The sequence below is a fragment of the Sprattus sprattus genome, assembly GCF_963457725.1.
Source record: "Sprattus sprattus genome assembly, chromosome: 20".
Taxonomy (NCBI): domain Eukaryota; kingdom Metazoa; phylum Chordata; class Actinopteri; order Clupeiformes; family Clupeidae; genus Sprattus; species Sprattus sprattus.
In genome coordinates this window covers 26,702,709-26,717,708 of record NC_137918.1, presented here as the reverse complement: position 1 = coordinate 26,717,708, position 15,000 = coordinate 26,702,709, and the positions used below count along the sequence as shown (strand labels likewise).

General features: G+C 41.8%; 1 protein-coding gene across 1 annotated transcript in view; it reads left to right on the top strand.

Moving 5' to 3' along the window:
- The window catches only part of LOC308381840 (ATP-sensitive inward rectifier potassium channel 10-like), a gene marked incomplete at both ends in the record, with an annotated part of 14,568 nt that extends 6,735 nt beyond the window's left edge, over positions 1-7,833 (top strand). The window contains 2 exons of the mRNA XM_080859457.1: positions 7,228-7,336; positions 7,506-7,833. Coding sequence (XP_080715583.1) covers positions 7,228-7,336; positions 7,506-7,833 — 437 coding nt within the window. The remainder of the gene's footprint in view (positions 1-7,227; positions 7,337-7,505) is intronic.
- Between the last annotated feature and the right edge of the window lie 7,167 nt (positions 7,834-15,000).

Below are 15,000 nucleotides of genomic sequence, written 5' to 3'. Positions count from 1 at the left end.
GTAATCTATTTTTTTTTCCTCACCATCAGCAGACTTTGAGAAACCTTGTCCTTAAGGCCTTCCCCGCTGACTAAGGTGACATTAACACATAGTCCTAACCTATAGTTAAGTCCTTCCCATTATTAACATGACTCTACCTAAGCCTAAAGACAGAATCAGAGACTAAATTACTGTGATACTATTGGTCCAAATCTTTTTAAATCATCATCAGGCATGTCAGTCCCGCACTTGATGTCATGGTTCTCAACAGCAAATCTCTCCTTACGAGATAACCCTGCTTGTGAGATCGCACTAACACATAAACATGGTCCGTGACCTGAGCGGGGGCGCGTACGCCCCACCTATGTGAAGGGATCTGACTGTACCATCTTTAACCACACACCCACATTACCTCTCCCAACGTAGGAATACCCTTGTCAGAGGGGCAGTGTTTTTCATTCCAACCCCAACATAAGGCACAATATATACCCATGTACTGACATTGGATGAGGAAGTGGTGCGTGAGGACACAGTATCCGTAATAATGACACTGTCTCTGTCTCTCATTGTTCCATTATTTGCAACACATAATGGCTATACAGAATAGACTATCACTTAAGGTGACATCAAAAATGTAGTATTTAGCTCTACTAGTGGTTGGGTCGTGTTAAACACATCCTGCACCTGGATACCGTTTGCATCACAAGATGTAGTATTGCAGCCCCAGCTGTCTGGGCCACACTTCTCTCCAACACAGATCTTGGCTTGATATGACTATGGTCTAACCTTAAGTCTAGGTTGATAAGAAGAATTTGCATTAAGGTACATAATTAGAAATTAGTCTATTACGTCTGCTCGCTTGCATAGATGCATATCTATCCCATGAATCAGTAGACTACACAGGTGAGTAACATTCTCCAGTGCCATATATTCTCTCCATTACACTTGTGGAGGACTATAAACCCAAAAGTACACCTGTAATAATCACTAATAGCAACAGTCTAGACATTGTTGTAACCGAATTACACTATTTATGCAATTTACAGAAAAACAATAAACCATATAAACAAGAAACACAGTAAAACAAAAAATGGATACACCAATACTATATTGAGTAAAATTTCGAATTACAGAATTCGGTGACTTTCAGACGGTCAAGATCTAAATTTCTCAACCCCCGGGAGGGAACCACTAAACCTTACTCAATGCTAGTGGTGTATCCTACTAATAATCTAAGTTAACATTGCGACAGGTGAATACAGGTGGAGCGTTGGCGTTGGCTGTTGGTGTGGCCAGTAGCACTTGGTATGGTCACTCCCACCTTCACCTGGCCTTGTTCCTGTGGGGACACAGAAAAAAAACTCGAACAGTATGTTGCACTTAACAGTTGGAGTGTGATATATATTCTGTATAAGTATATCAAAGATTGACAATGGTAGACCTTGAGCAGGGGTAATGTGCATACTTAAAACTACCAAATCTAAACAATCAGGCCATTGTAAACCTCATTCACAAAATGTCAGACCTTATCATTTCAAATTGCTTCACTAAAAGACTAAAAAAATTTTTTTTATAGTTTATTAATACATAATAGTTATTATGTATGCACCTCCCCCCTGTTGAGGCATGTAAAGTCACATGACTCAAAATTGCTTCCCATTTATATCTATATTTATATTCATATTGATAGGTAATGGAATTGCTTCAAGTAACACTTGTAACAACTTTTATATTTAACTAAAATGTGTGAAGCAGCAAAAGCATTTGCTGTCTGTGTATACATTTCCTGCCATTTGAGATAACAGACATGCCCTGATCAATGCAACTATCTCTCTCTGCTTAAACAAACAAGCTAGACTCCTAGACATCAATCACTTCCATTGACAACCTAGAATCTCTGAGCAGAGACCCCTGATATTACCCTGTAGCAGCATTTCCATGCAGTGTATGCCAGTTACACAAAACTATGGGCTGAAAATCAACAATGAACTCTTTGATTTTCAATCACCCCCAATAAAAAATCCCAGAAAGAATGAAAAACGCGATTTCTCCTAAACCAAATCATCTCTAGACAAAAACAATCGATCCTCAGATAATGGATCAGACAAAACAACTAGAACAAACACACACACAGCCTTCTGCTGCACTATTCCATGGTGTAACATGACCACATACAGCCAGTCACTTAAACAACCTGCATGGGCCTAGATAATATGTCTATAATGTTTCTTATGTTTTTCCCAAAAAAAGTATCTTCTTTCCATATAGGCTACCTTTTAAAAAAACATACACCCAGGACGAAGACTTTGTCCCATAACAACATGCTCACAATTACTCGTAATTGAAACAACATACACTGATCTTATCTTTTAAAATAAATCATGTAGGCTCAATCTTATATCTCAAGTATTCAGTCCTGCTCCATGGCTATTAGAACACATTAGCTACGTGTGAACTAAATGTATGGATCAGATAATACGATTTAATCTTGCATTGTCGCTTCTGACAGACAAAAGTACAGATTTTAAGAATCTCACTATTAATTTTTACTTGGTTAACCTTCTGGTACTTTAATTTGTTTTGAGAATTTTCCGACAACATCGAGTATTTAATTCGGAAAGTAAATGTTGCTAACTTCCCTTCAAGTCATACAGCTTTATACCTGTGTTAGGCTACTTCTACACAGCCAAGATACTTGGCAGTACCGTCAGCCTGTAGATTAGTCGAAGGGGAGAACACCCCTTTACCCTGCACACACGGTCATAGCTTTACCATTAAGGAGACCGTATACTTTGTTTTACTATTAATGCTATAATTAACCAATTAGATGACTATAGAAGTGACTTTCTAACCTCTACGCTGAGTTTTAAGACAGACCATTCATATTATTTGTCCATGTGAGTGAAAACACATACCACAAAACCCAGCCATGTAAATAAATTAACCCATGTATAGAAAGTCTCTGAACTTTCCTTTTGCCCTTCTTATATTAATACACGCGCTGTTTAACTATCACATAGCCTTGCCGTCTTTCCTACCTACTCTGTGATATGGCTAAGCCTAGTTTAGTCATTACATCTTATTCAAGAAGATTTAAACGGACAGAGGATGAACCCGACTTGTACTTTTAAAAAGTATCCTGTTAGCGAATTATTTATCTGTTGACATTGTTGCCACTGTTATAGTTTCTTTATTCGATGTTAACTAATGCTGACCTTCTTTTAACTAATTCTCGTGACTATTTGTATTCTCTTTGGCATAAAGACTCATACTTATTGCTCTTTCAACTCTGACTACGTTCAATTCATAACCTTCTTTACGCTAATATCCTGAATTCTCTAGTATGCCTATCCACACCCTTTAAGGAATGCGGCACCTCTTATACTAACTTTATCATTTCTATACTATATTAGGAAAATCCATTATGGAATAGAGACATTTCGGTTGATCAGACTGAAATTCCTAATTCTCTAATCGATCTGCACTTATATTATTTATATTATTTATCAAATAGCATATAGATTTAGCATCCTCATTATCATAATACTCAATACAATTATTGTATGCCTCTTTAATGCTGCGATGATGATGTTCTCTCCCTCGCCTGCGTCTCTATAAGGAGACGGACTTAAGTATAATTTTTACTTTCTTTTATTTCGTCCCTACATACTCATCACCCTCTTTCAAGCTTATCAAACTTGCTTTTTCTTTTCTCCCTTCTTCTTTCTCTCCTTCTCCCGCTTTCTATTTAACCTGCTATGTTTCTTTCTTTGCTCTTATAATCCACACTTCTACCTTTCTTATTCTTCCAATAGGGCTTGTTTCAACCAGTGCTCAAATTCTAGGCTTTGGGCTTCAGCGAAGTCTTCTCATACGCTATGATTTCTGAAGACACCTTAGAACCTTTCTCCAAAACGTATTATAATTAGGACGAGCTGTAAACGTATTGCGAACTATAAACAGTTGTCATACATTCATTTAAGTAATACATAAGTATGACTTTTCACGGATCGTGGTCAATTTACCTTGTCTGTTAGTGATGACGTCATAACCGCTCGACCACGCCATGTCAATGAAACGAGACACAGTTTTTTCCCCGCTCAACTACGTTTCTCTATCCAACCTTCTACGTACTTTGTATGGCTAATTTGGCTATTAGTATGTTTCCTTAACCATGTACTTCTTATTGCCAATACAATATTACTATGGTGAGTTTTTTGGATTAAACAAAATATCTCAAATGGATCAACGAAATCTCCAGGGACAGAAGCTTCTAGGCCGGCAAAAGACACCGGTCCGCTGCCCCTCTGGGTGTTAACACAGAGGTTTTTCGCTGTTTTAATTCTGTTCAATCACTTACTCCATTCACACACAACATTCATACAGACGTCCATGCATTCCGATGCAAATCACTCTACACCTATTCAAGTCCCAGACTTGTTAAAAACATGTTTTTGATGTCCCAGACATCGTTAGATTCCCAGAATCTCTTTATAGCTATTGTCTGTTTTTTAATTAAGCAGCCCCAGGCAATGCTTTAACTACCCTACTACTCTGTAAGTAAATGACCAGTACACTTACTTATATGTGGGTCAAAGCTGATTCCAGATCCCGTCAGATCCACCTCCCAGGTGCAGAACCGTCAGCTGGCCTATGCAGAATTTCACTACACAGGTCTTTCTGCCGAACGTAGTCGTGGCAGGCGTTGCAACGTCGTCAGCTTCCAGGGTCTGCATCTCGGCGGCGATCTTGAGGGATCCAGCTCGTAAGGACCAAGATGTCAGGAAAAAATCCTGAACTCTGCTAAGTTGTTTAAATTACTTAGAATAAGATGACACCAACAAACCAGAGCAAAGTTTATAACAGATCTATTACGCTTAGGCCTTTTAAGCGGAGAGGTATTTGACGCCGTCTCGCATCACCTCTGAGCTCTTGTTCCTGGCGCAAAACCATTTATTAGAATTCACAGCATAGGTTACAAAATACATTTTAACCCCTCCTCTGTCCGGAGTTGCCATCTGGCCTCTGTCCTACTAAGATAAGGAACCTTGCTTAACCCCCCTCACTCAACCTCTGAGTAGCTTGCTTAGCTTACTTGATTAAAAACCAACAGTCACAGAAATGTCGCAGACCACATGGCATCATCAATCACCATTGCAATCTCAATGTAAACATTCATGACATTAGTTTTACAACACATCAATTGGTTTTCCCATTGCTGAAGACGAAGTTGTAAATACCTTAACTAACAATGCCTTTCTAAGATAACTTCAACCCCCTCTCTCAAGAGACAGCATTCCATTGAACAGGACAGAGAAACAGGGCACATAACCAGAGCACAGAAAACACTTTAGAAATAGCAGTTATAAGAATTTCCTTTAAGTCTAACACTTCATGATAATATTTAATAATTTCCTTCACAGTGTGTGTGTGAGTGTGTGTGAGGGGATAGATAGAACAATGTGTGTGTTTGTGTGTATGTGTGTGTGTGTGTGTGTGTGTATGTGTGTGTGTGTGTGTGTGTGTGTGTGTGTGTGTGTGTGTGTGTGAGAGAGAGAGAGAGAGAGAGAGAGAATGTGTGAAGGCTGAAAGTAAGCATGTGTGATTGTTCTCATGAAGATGCGTGAGGATGGACAGAAAGAGTGTCCATGATTTTTTTAAATGTCATTATGTTTCAGACTCAGAATCAATTAATGAATTGATTAAATAAATGTGTTATCTCATCAATCGACACATAAAACATCCCTTCAGTATGAAGCTGCCATCACTGTGTTTGACTGTGGGGATCAATAGTGTATTAATGAGGTGTTTGACTGTGGGTATTAACAAGGTGTTTGACTGGGGATTAATGGGGATTAAAGGTCAACGTACTTATCGTTACATTTTCAAGCGTCCTGGGTGAGGTGGACACATCTGGCGTGTGACTAACATGTGACTAACACATGACTAGCGTGTAACAGCGACCAGCCCTGAAAATTGTTTAGCGAGTGTGCTGGCGTGGCACTAGCGCAATGAAAGATTAGTCAACGTTAGACGAGCGTGTTGAGCGTGTGACTAACGTGTGAATAACGACAGAATAGCGTTTAGTTGGCGTGTGGGTTTTACGGTCAACAGGTTTTAACGGGTTTAAAACGCTGGAAAATCATAGTGGATTCAGTTGTTCTGAACAGTGACCATCATGCAGCCAAGACGAACAAAAGGTGTGAGGGGGGCTTCTGCTACTAGAATGCAAAGCCTCTTTCTCTAGCAATGTCTTCGGACGAAGAACAACACGTCACATGTGACACCCCCTGAAGACCCTGAAGACCCCAAAGAGGACGATGCGTCCAGGACAGAAGGCTGGAGCTGTCCATGGATGCGCCGTTCTGAAACTCCTCCAGTGAGCTCAATACACTCAACCAAACAATTAAGGGACATTTCTGTCTTGCATTCAGTCCCTCAATGTGCTCAGCTATGTTCAAGTCCAGTACATCTACTTCATGCTGGGCTATAGCAAGCATATATACCCTCCTTAGTCTTTCTGGATCCTCCATAGTGGGTGTTCTCTATGGTAGCCCAAAATCAACTCAACCCTGCTGAAAAAGCATCGGTTTACATAACCACATGCATGGACGTTCGGGAAACACTCAAATGGCGCTCATTGGACGCCATATGACATTCCTTTGACGTAAGTGACACACTAGGGGTCTGTTCAGTGGTCGTTGACAGGTCGCCAGTGAGTCGTTCACTGCAAAGCTAACGAGATACTCTAAGGGTAACGACTAACCAAGTAACTCTAAGGGTAACGACTGACTAATGATAGCCGACGTTAGTAAAACATTTCACAAACTTTCTTCAGCGTTTAAATAATACGTTGAAGAATGCTGGTCTCCATGAAAACAGTTTTTATCGGACCAGCGTTCTACGCCGATCACCGACGATAACCGACGATTACCGACGGTGTGAAGGGGCCTTTAATGTTTATTTCCTCCTCTCAGGTGGGGGCTGGTTGGACCCTGAGCTGGTGTGTGTGTGTGTATGCGTGTGCGTGTGCGTGTGAGAGTGCGTGTGCGTGTGCGTGTGCGTGTGCGTGTGCGAGTGAGTGTGTGTGTGTGTGTGTGTGTGTGTGTGTGTGTGTGTGGGTGTATTATATATATAATAATATTTCCTCCTCTCAGGTGGCAGCTGGTCGGACCCTGAGCTGGTGTGTGTGTGTGTGTGTGTGTGTGTGTGTATTATATATATAATAATAATATACACCCCTCTAAGGTGGCGGCTGGTCGGACCCTGAGCTGGCTGACTTTGAGCTGCTGGTGATGATGAGCGCCACCGTGGAGCCAACCTCTGCTACCTGCCAGGTGCGCACCTCCTACCTCTAGTGTATACATGTGTGTGTGTGTGTGTGTGTGTGTGTGTGTGTGTGTGTGTGTGTGTGTGTGTGTGTGTGTGTGTGTGTATGTGTGTGTGTGTGTGTGTGTGTGTGTAGATATATATATATAATAATACATCACCTCTGCTACCTGCCAGGTGCGCACCTCCTACCTGCCTGACGAGATCCTCTGGGGCTATGAGTTCCCCCCCGTGGTCTCGCTCTCCCCCTCCGGGAAGTACGTGGCCGACCTGGCATACTTCGACAAGGTCAACAAGACCAAGACCCCGCCCCTCTTCAAGCAGACGCCGCCCACGCCTAATTGCCATGGTTACTCCAGTGGCGGGGAGGGCGGGACAGAGGGGAAGGACCCCGAGAAGATCCGATTGGAGCAGAGCTACCGGGAGGAGGAGGAAGGGGCGGGGTCAGGGGCGGGGTCAGGGGAGGAGCGAGCAGGGAGGAAGAGAGAGACCAGCCCACTCAGTGTCCGGATCAGCAACGTCTGAACACACACACACACACGCACACACACACACACACACACACACACACACACACACACACACACACACACACACACACACACATACACACACACACATAAGCCCACTCAGTGTCCGCATCAGCAACGTCTGAACACACACACACACACACACACACACACACACACACTCACACACACACACACACACACATAAGCCCACTCAGTGTCCGCATCAGCAACGTCTGAACACACACACACACACACACACACACACACACACACACACGCACACACACACACACACACACACACACACATAAGCTCACTCAGTGTCTGCATCAACAACGTCTGAACACACACACACACACACGTTAATATATGTGTGAGTGTGAGTGTGAGTGTGAGTGTGAGTGTGAGTGTGAGTGTGAGTGTGAGTGTGAGTGTGAGTGTGAGTGTGAGTGTGTGTGACTGTGTCAGAAATGGAAATACACACACAGACACACACGCATACACTCCCTTTCACATTTGCAAACACATAAACACACTGATGCAAACCTGCACAAACACACACATTGTGGGATGGCTTGACAGACTTGCATTATGTTTGTAGAACTGCAGAAACCAGATTCAGTTAACTACTGAGAAAGACAGAGATAGAGAGAGAGAGATATAGTGCAGAGTTAGAGAGAGAAAGAGAGTGGGGGAGAGGGAGAGAGAGACAGAGAGAGAGGGAGAGGAAGAGAGAGACAGAGAGAGATAGCAGGGAGAAAGAGGGAGAGAGAGAGTTAGTTGGGAGAGCGAGAGAGAGAGAGAGGTAGAGAGAGAGAGAGGTGGAGAGAGAGAGATAGCAGGGAGAAAGAGGGAGAGAGAGAGGTAGAGAGAGAGAGACAGACAGACAAAGGATGAATCAGTAAAAGGATGTCTGGAGTGGTTAGGGGTTAGGGTTAGTGATGGGGGGTAACGGCTGACTGTAGGGGCTGACTGCTTGATCTGGTGGTTGCCAGATTACTGGGTCTCATAAGAAGGACAATATTTTCATGGACGGACCTTCAACCCAAACCACGGCGGTGTCATAACGATGAACTTTGACCCAATCCACGGAGGTGACGTAGCAACGACCTTTGACCCAATCCACAGAGGTGGCGTAGCAACGACCTTTGACCCAATCCACAGAGGTGACGTAGCAACGACCTTTGACCCAATCCACAGAGGTGGCGTAGCAACGACCTTTGACCCAACCCACAGAGGTGACGTAGCAACGACCTTTGACCCAATCCACGGAGGTGATGTAGCAACGACCTTTGACCTCAGAGGTGGCGTAGCAACGACCTTTGACCCAATCGACATAGGTGGCATAGCAACGACCTTTGACCCCAGAGGTGACGTAGCAACGACCTTTGACCCCAGAGGTGGCGTAGCAACGACCTTTGACCCCAGAGGTGACGTAGCAACGACCTTTGACCACAGAGGTGGCGTAGCAATGATCCATAGGAGATGAATGTAGGCACTTTTCTTGTTGTTCCTAACAGCGCCTTAGATAGCCTCCCAGTAGAGTATCGCCTGATTGGCAACATTGAACAAACCTTCATGCCAGTAAACACACTAAAGCACTTTAAATGACTAGGACTGTAAAAAAGAACTAGTGGATAATGATTATGTGAATAAAAATGTAAATAAATATGTTTGAATATATTCGAACCTAACTGCTCGAAACTATCTGAGTGTCTGGACCTGGTGTTGTGTTGTGTTGTGTTGTGTGTTCATCAGAGCCAAAATAATTTCACTCCTTTCCATCGACTTTGGCAGTGGTTTCTTTTAGCAGTTTGATCAGAGTATGTGTTTGTATTTTTGTTCAAGTTCTAGTTTCTGCACAATACATTTAGCCATTCCCCTAAAATACTTTGCATTTGCGTTCATGATGGCAGACCCAGACACAAAGGTGCCTAGGTGAAATATAGTCATGATGGCAGAGGTGCCTAGGTGAAATACAGTCATGATGGCATCAAGCAGAGGTGCCTAGGTGAAATACAGTCATGATGGCAGAGGTGCCTAGGTGAAATACAGTCATGATGGCAGAGGTGCCTAGGTGAAATACAGTCATGATGGCAGAGGTGCCTAGGTGAAATACAGTCATGATGGCAGAGGTGCCTAGGTGAAATACAGTCATGATGGCAGAGGTGCCCCTTTGCCCCTTCACCACAGCAGGCCTACCCCATCTAAAACACATCACCTAGTGTGCATAACCAGTGACCTGTGTAAGTGTGCATGCCCAGTGACCTGTGTAAGTATGCATAACCAGTAACCTGTGTAAGTATGCATAACCAGTGACCTGTGTAAGTATGCATAACCAGTGACCTGTGTAAGTGTGCATGCCCAGTGACCTGTGTAAGTATGCATAACCAGTAACCTGTGTAAGTATGCATAACCAGTGACCTGTGTAAGTATGCATAACCAGTGACCTACATAAGTATTCATAACCAGTGACCTGTGTAAGTATGCATAACCAGTGACCTGTGTAAGTATGCATAACCAGTGACCTGTGTAAGTATGCAAAACCAGTGACCTGTGTAAGTATGCATCACCAGTGACCTACATAAGTATGCATAACCAGTGACCTGTGTAAGTATGCATAACCAGTGACCTGTGTAAGTATGCATAACCAGTGTACTGAGTGGACATTAGGACAGACCGCCAGGTGCTGGCATGCAGACCAGGTCAGGTGCTAGAGTGGGACAATACTGCCAACTAGTGTTCATTTGGAGCATTGAGATACTTGATTTTTTGAAGCAATTACAGACATGGTCAACTTCGCACTTTTTATTTTTTTTGTGTGAGTGTAATTAGTTTGATAAAAACGATCTTAGCACACTGAGAATGTGTTTGTAATAACTCCAAAGCAGGTACAAACTGTTTTGTAATAAGTATTTAATGTTTGGGGGGAGCTGTGGCGCAAGCGGCAGCATTCAGGCATAAAAGCCCAAAAATAAATCTTAAAAATAAAAATAAAAAAATAGTTAGAGTTCCTCTCCTGGAATTGATTAAACCGCTAGAAACTCATCTCTGTTCCTCAAAATTACAAATGTAAAAGTTAAATTCGCCAAAACGTTTTTGTTAATGTCCATAATGAGTCCACAAGTCCTTCACACAAGCAATGCACTTTTGAGTAAAGTTTGATGAAAAACCTCTGGGTGAAGCCATTCACATACATTAAGCCATGAAGCTTCTGCATATATACATTGGATAAATAAATGATCAGAAGACTCATCACTCCCACAAAATAGACAAACACTAGTTAGTAGTTTCTATTCTAAATCACTGTCTTCACAAATCACCAGATTGACACAATATTTCCTTGACTTTGGGATGTATTGGGAACCATTCTTTCCAAATAAATATGTAAGATGGAAGTTTGGTAAGACATTAACAATAGTCACCATTGAAAACCTTACAACTCAATTGTTTGATTTCACCAAGGTGAAACTTTGTTCCTCTTGAACCTGCCCCAACCATGAAGTTGTCCTGGGACAGGAGTACACTTCCTGAGACAGGGAAAGATCCAATGGCAGCAAGAACTCATTCAACTTGTTGAACTCATTCAAACAGGCATGGTGTATACACTGTCAGTCATTCTAATTCATGTGCTATATACAAAGACAAGAGATAATCAGTGATTTGACAGAAGAATATTTGTACAATAAAATGGAGATTTTGAACAACGGTAAATGAATGAGTGTGGTGTGAAATGTTTGGCGTTGTGTTAGTGATAAGTGTGCACCCCTATGCTTCCACACACACCAGTCAGGATGAACCAGTTCAGAGAGTTATGTGGGAATGTAAAATAAAGACTATAGAAATCTCTGTTAGCGGTGAAAAGAATAGCGAAAGTCCATTGAGTACGCCATTAGGTGGTGTCTAGAAAATGCGGCATCACAAGTAGTTAAATCAGTTTAGAGATGATAGACTACTAGAAAACTAAATAACCCTTTAAAGTGTAGCAGTGGACAGGTAGACACACAGTGCTGATCCGTGGGGCAGCTGGATGATCATCTGGTACTGATGTCTGGAAACTGCAGCATCTGCAGCAGCTCTGCTCCAGTCAGACTGATGGGTGATTGATGGCTGCACAGTTAATACCTGTTGGGGAGATTTTGTAGATTACATCATCCTCACTATGAGGTTTTCCCATTAGTGTAAACAGTTCTGCTCCAGTCAGACTAATGACTGATGGAATGTTCTCCAGGATATATCTGCTAATTATATTTTACCCATCACAAAGATTATACTCTGATTATAATATTTTACACATCGCACATATCCAAATATATCATATATGGAGATGATAAACGGACACAGTGACACGTGTTTATATGCACAGTGGATACCATGGAATGTTATTGTTATGTGCTGTATTCATTACTTACTGTAGTTTAGTCAGCTTGTATTTAGGATCTTTCTGTAGAGCAGAAAGCAGTTCCACATCAGACTGCTGCAGGTTGTTTCCTCCCAGGTGCAGCACTCTCAGACTGGAGGGGTTTGATCTGAGAGCTGAAGCTAAAGATGAGCAGCTTCTTACTGTAAGGCCACAGCACCTCAGACTGTAGACACAAACCCAAACACACAAACTGTTAGGCCACAACACCTCAACATGTAAACACATTTGAATAACAATTTGAGAAAACAGACAGCTACTCTTTGGGTCCCACTAGGGCTAAACGGTGGCAAATGCCCTTAGGGAAGGTTGTGGACGGCATATACCGCACCAGGGCTGTACTGGGCAGTCTCTAGGACCCTGGGGAGCTGCTCTGGGGACTAAGGAGGTCGTGTCCACTAATTGAAGGCGGAAAACTGTTTGGCACTGAGCAGCAACCAGTCAAAACAGGGGTTTTAAAGAGACAATGAAAAGTAGGGCTGAGAGAGAGAAGGCACCAGTGAGACTGTGTGCAAACCTAGGGCTTTGTCTGCTGAACTAAAAGGTCATCTAAGGGCTCAGATACACATACGCGTTTTTGTAAAAACGCGACGCTAGGAAATGCATTGATTCCTATGGTACGGGGCGCTTTGCGTGAAAGCGCGCCGTACCATAGGAATCAATGTATTTCCTAGCGTCGCGTTTTTACAAAAACGCGTATGTGTATCTGAGCCCTTACTATGCTTCCTGTCTGGCAAGGATGTCAGTTTGACACAAGGTCGAAAGAAGCACAGTTCAACCCTCCTTATCAACTCTGACCCAAACATGCTCTTGCACATATGCAGACTAAGTGGCACCTAATAATCTAAGTTGCACAAACACAGAAAAACATAAAATCCATGTCCCTGCTTACATAAGCACATGATTAATACAAGATAATTATTAAGGCGAGACACTACAGGTGAATAGGGTAAAAATCTTAAATAATAGGTATCACCATGAAACTTTCTCAGTTGATTACTCATGTTTAGATGAGAAAAAAATGTATTACAAGTTTTTTGCATTTTGATGTTTGAATATGTAAATTAGGCATTATCTCATTAAATATGCGCTAATTTGCATAATGTTTGAAATACAAAATCTGATCATGGGTTAAAGCCAGGTAAAAAAAAATTACTTTTCCCTTTTGTTGGCATATTAGATGGGAAAAAAATTACAAAGGGATTTATGGATATCTACTTTTGTTTTCCTGTAAATCAGAAAAGACTGTCAATAGCCTTAAAAAAAAATCGATTTTCGCAATGGTTTTGGGGATATAATGTTATATAATTCAGACTAGGAATAATATATTTACAAATCCCTCTGTAAATGTCTTCATAATATAGTTGGGTACAAGACTGGAAAGTTTGGTATATACAGCGGGTGAAATAAGTATTGAACACGTCGCCATTTTTCTCAGTTAATATATTTCCAAAGGTGCTATTGTCATGAAATTGTCACCACATGTTGGTAACAACCCAAGTAATTCATACATACAAAGAAAAAAAACAAATACATTCAGAAATTAAGTAATGTGTATTAATGTGAAATAACACAGGAAAAAAGTATTGAACACATGAAGAAAGGGAGGTGCAAAAAGGCATGGAAAGCCAAAAAAACTGCTGGAATCTTTCAGTAATTAGAAGGCAATCTGGCCCCTAGTCAGTGCAAATTACTATCCCAACTGATGGCCTATAAAAAGGTGTCTCATTACCAAGGTGTCACATAAGAAGTAACTCATAATTGGTAAAAGCAAAGAGCTCTCTCAAGACCTTTGCAACCTTATTGTTGCAAGACATACTCATGGCATTGGTTACAGATGCATTTCTAAACTTCTGAATATTCCAGTGAGCACTGTTTCGGGCCATAATCTGGAAGTGGAAAGATCATCATTTCACCATAAACTGGCCACGACCAGGTGTTCCTCGCAAGATTTCTGACAGAGGAGTGAAAAGAATTATCAGAAGAGTTGTCAAAGAGCCAAGGACCACTCGTGGAGAGCTTCAGTAAGACCTGGAATTTGCAGGTACAGTTGTTTAAAAGAAAACAATAAGTAATGCACTCAACCCCCATGGCCTGTATGCACGCTTTCCACATAAGACTCCATTGCTGAAGAAAAAGCATGTTGAAGCTCGTTTAAAGTTCGCAGCACGAAATTTGGACAAGCCTGTGAAATACTGGGAGAATATGGTCTGGTCAGATGAGAGCAAAATGGAACTCTTTGGATGACATAATGCACACCATGTTTGTAGGAGACATGGCACTGCACATCATCCCAACAGTGAAGTTTGAAGGTGGGAACATCATGGTGTGGGACTGCTTTTCAGCATATGGTACTGGCAAACGTCACACAATTGAAGCAAGGATGAATGGAAAAAATGTATCAAGACATTCTTAATTAAAATCTGCTGCCATCTACCAGGATGATGAAGAGGTAACGAGGGTGGACATTTCAGCAAGACAATGAACAGCCAAGGAAACTCTCAATTGGTTTCAGAGAAAGAAAATAAAGCTGCTAGAATGGCCAAACCAATCACCTGACTTGAATCCAATTGAAAATCTATGGAAAGAACTGAAGATCAGAGTTCATAGAAGAGGCCCAGGGAACTTTCAAGAATTGAAGCCTTTTTGTGTTGAAGAATGGGTCAAACTCACATCTGAGCAATGCATACAAGTAGTTTCTCCATACAGGAAGCGTCTTGAAGCTGTCAAAGGCTTTTGTACAAAGTATTCAATAAATAT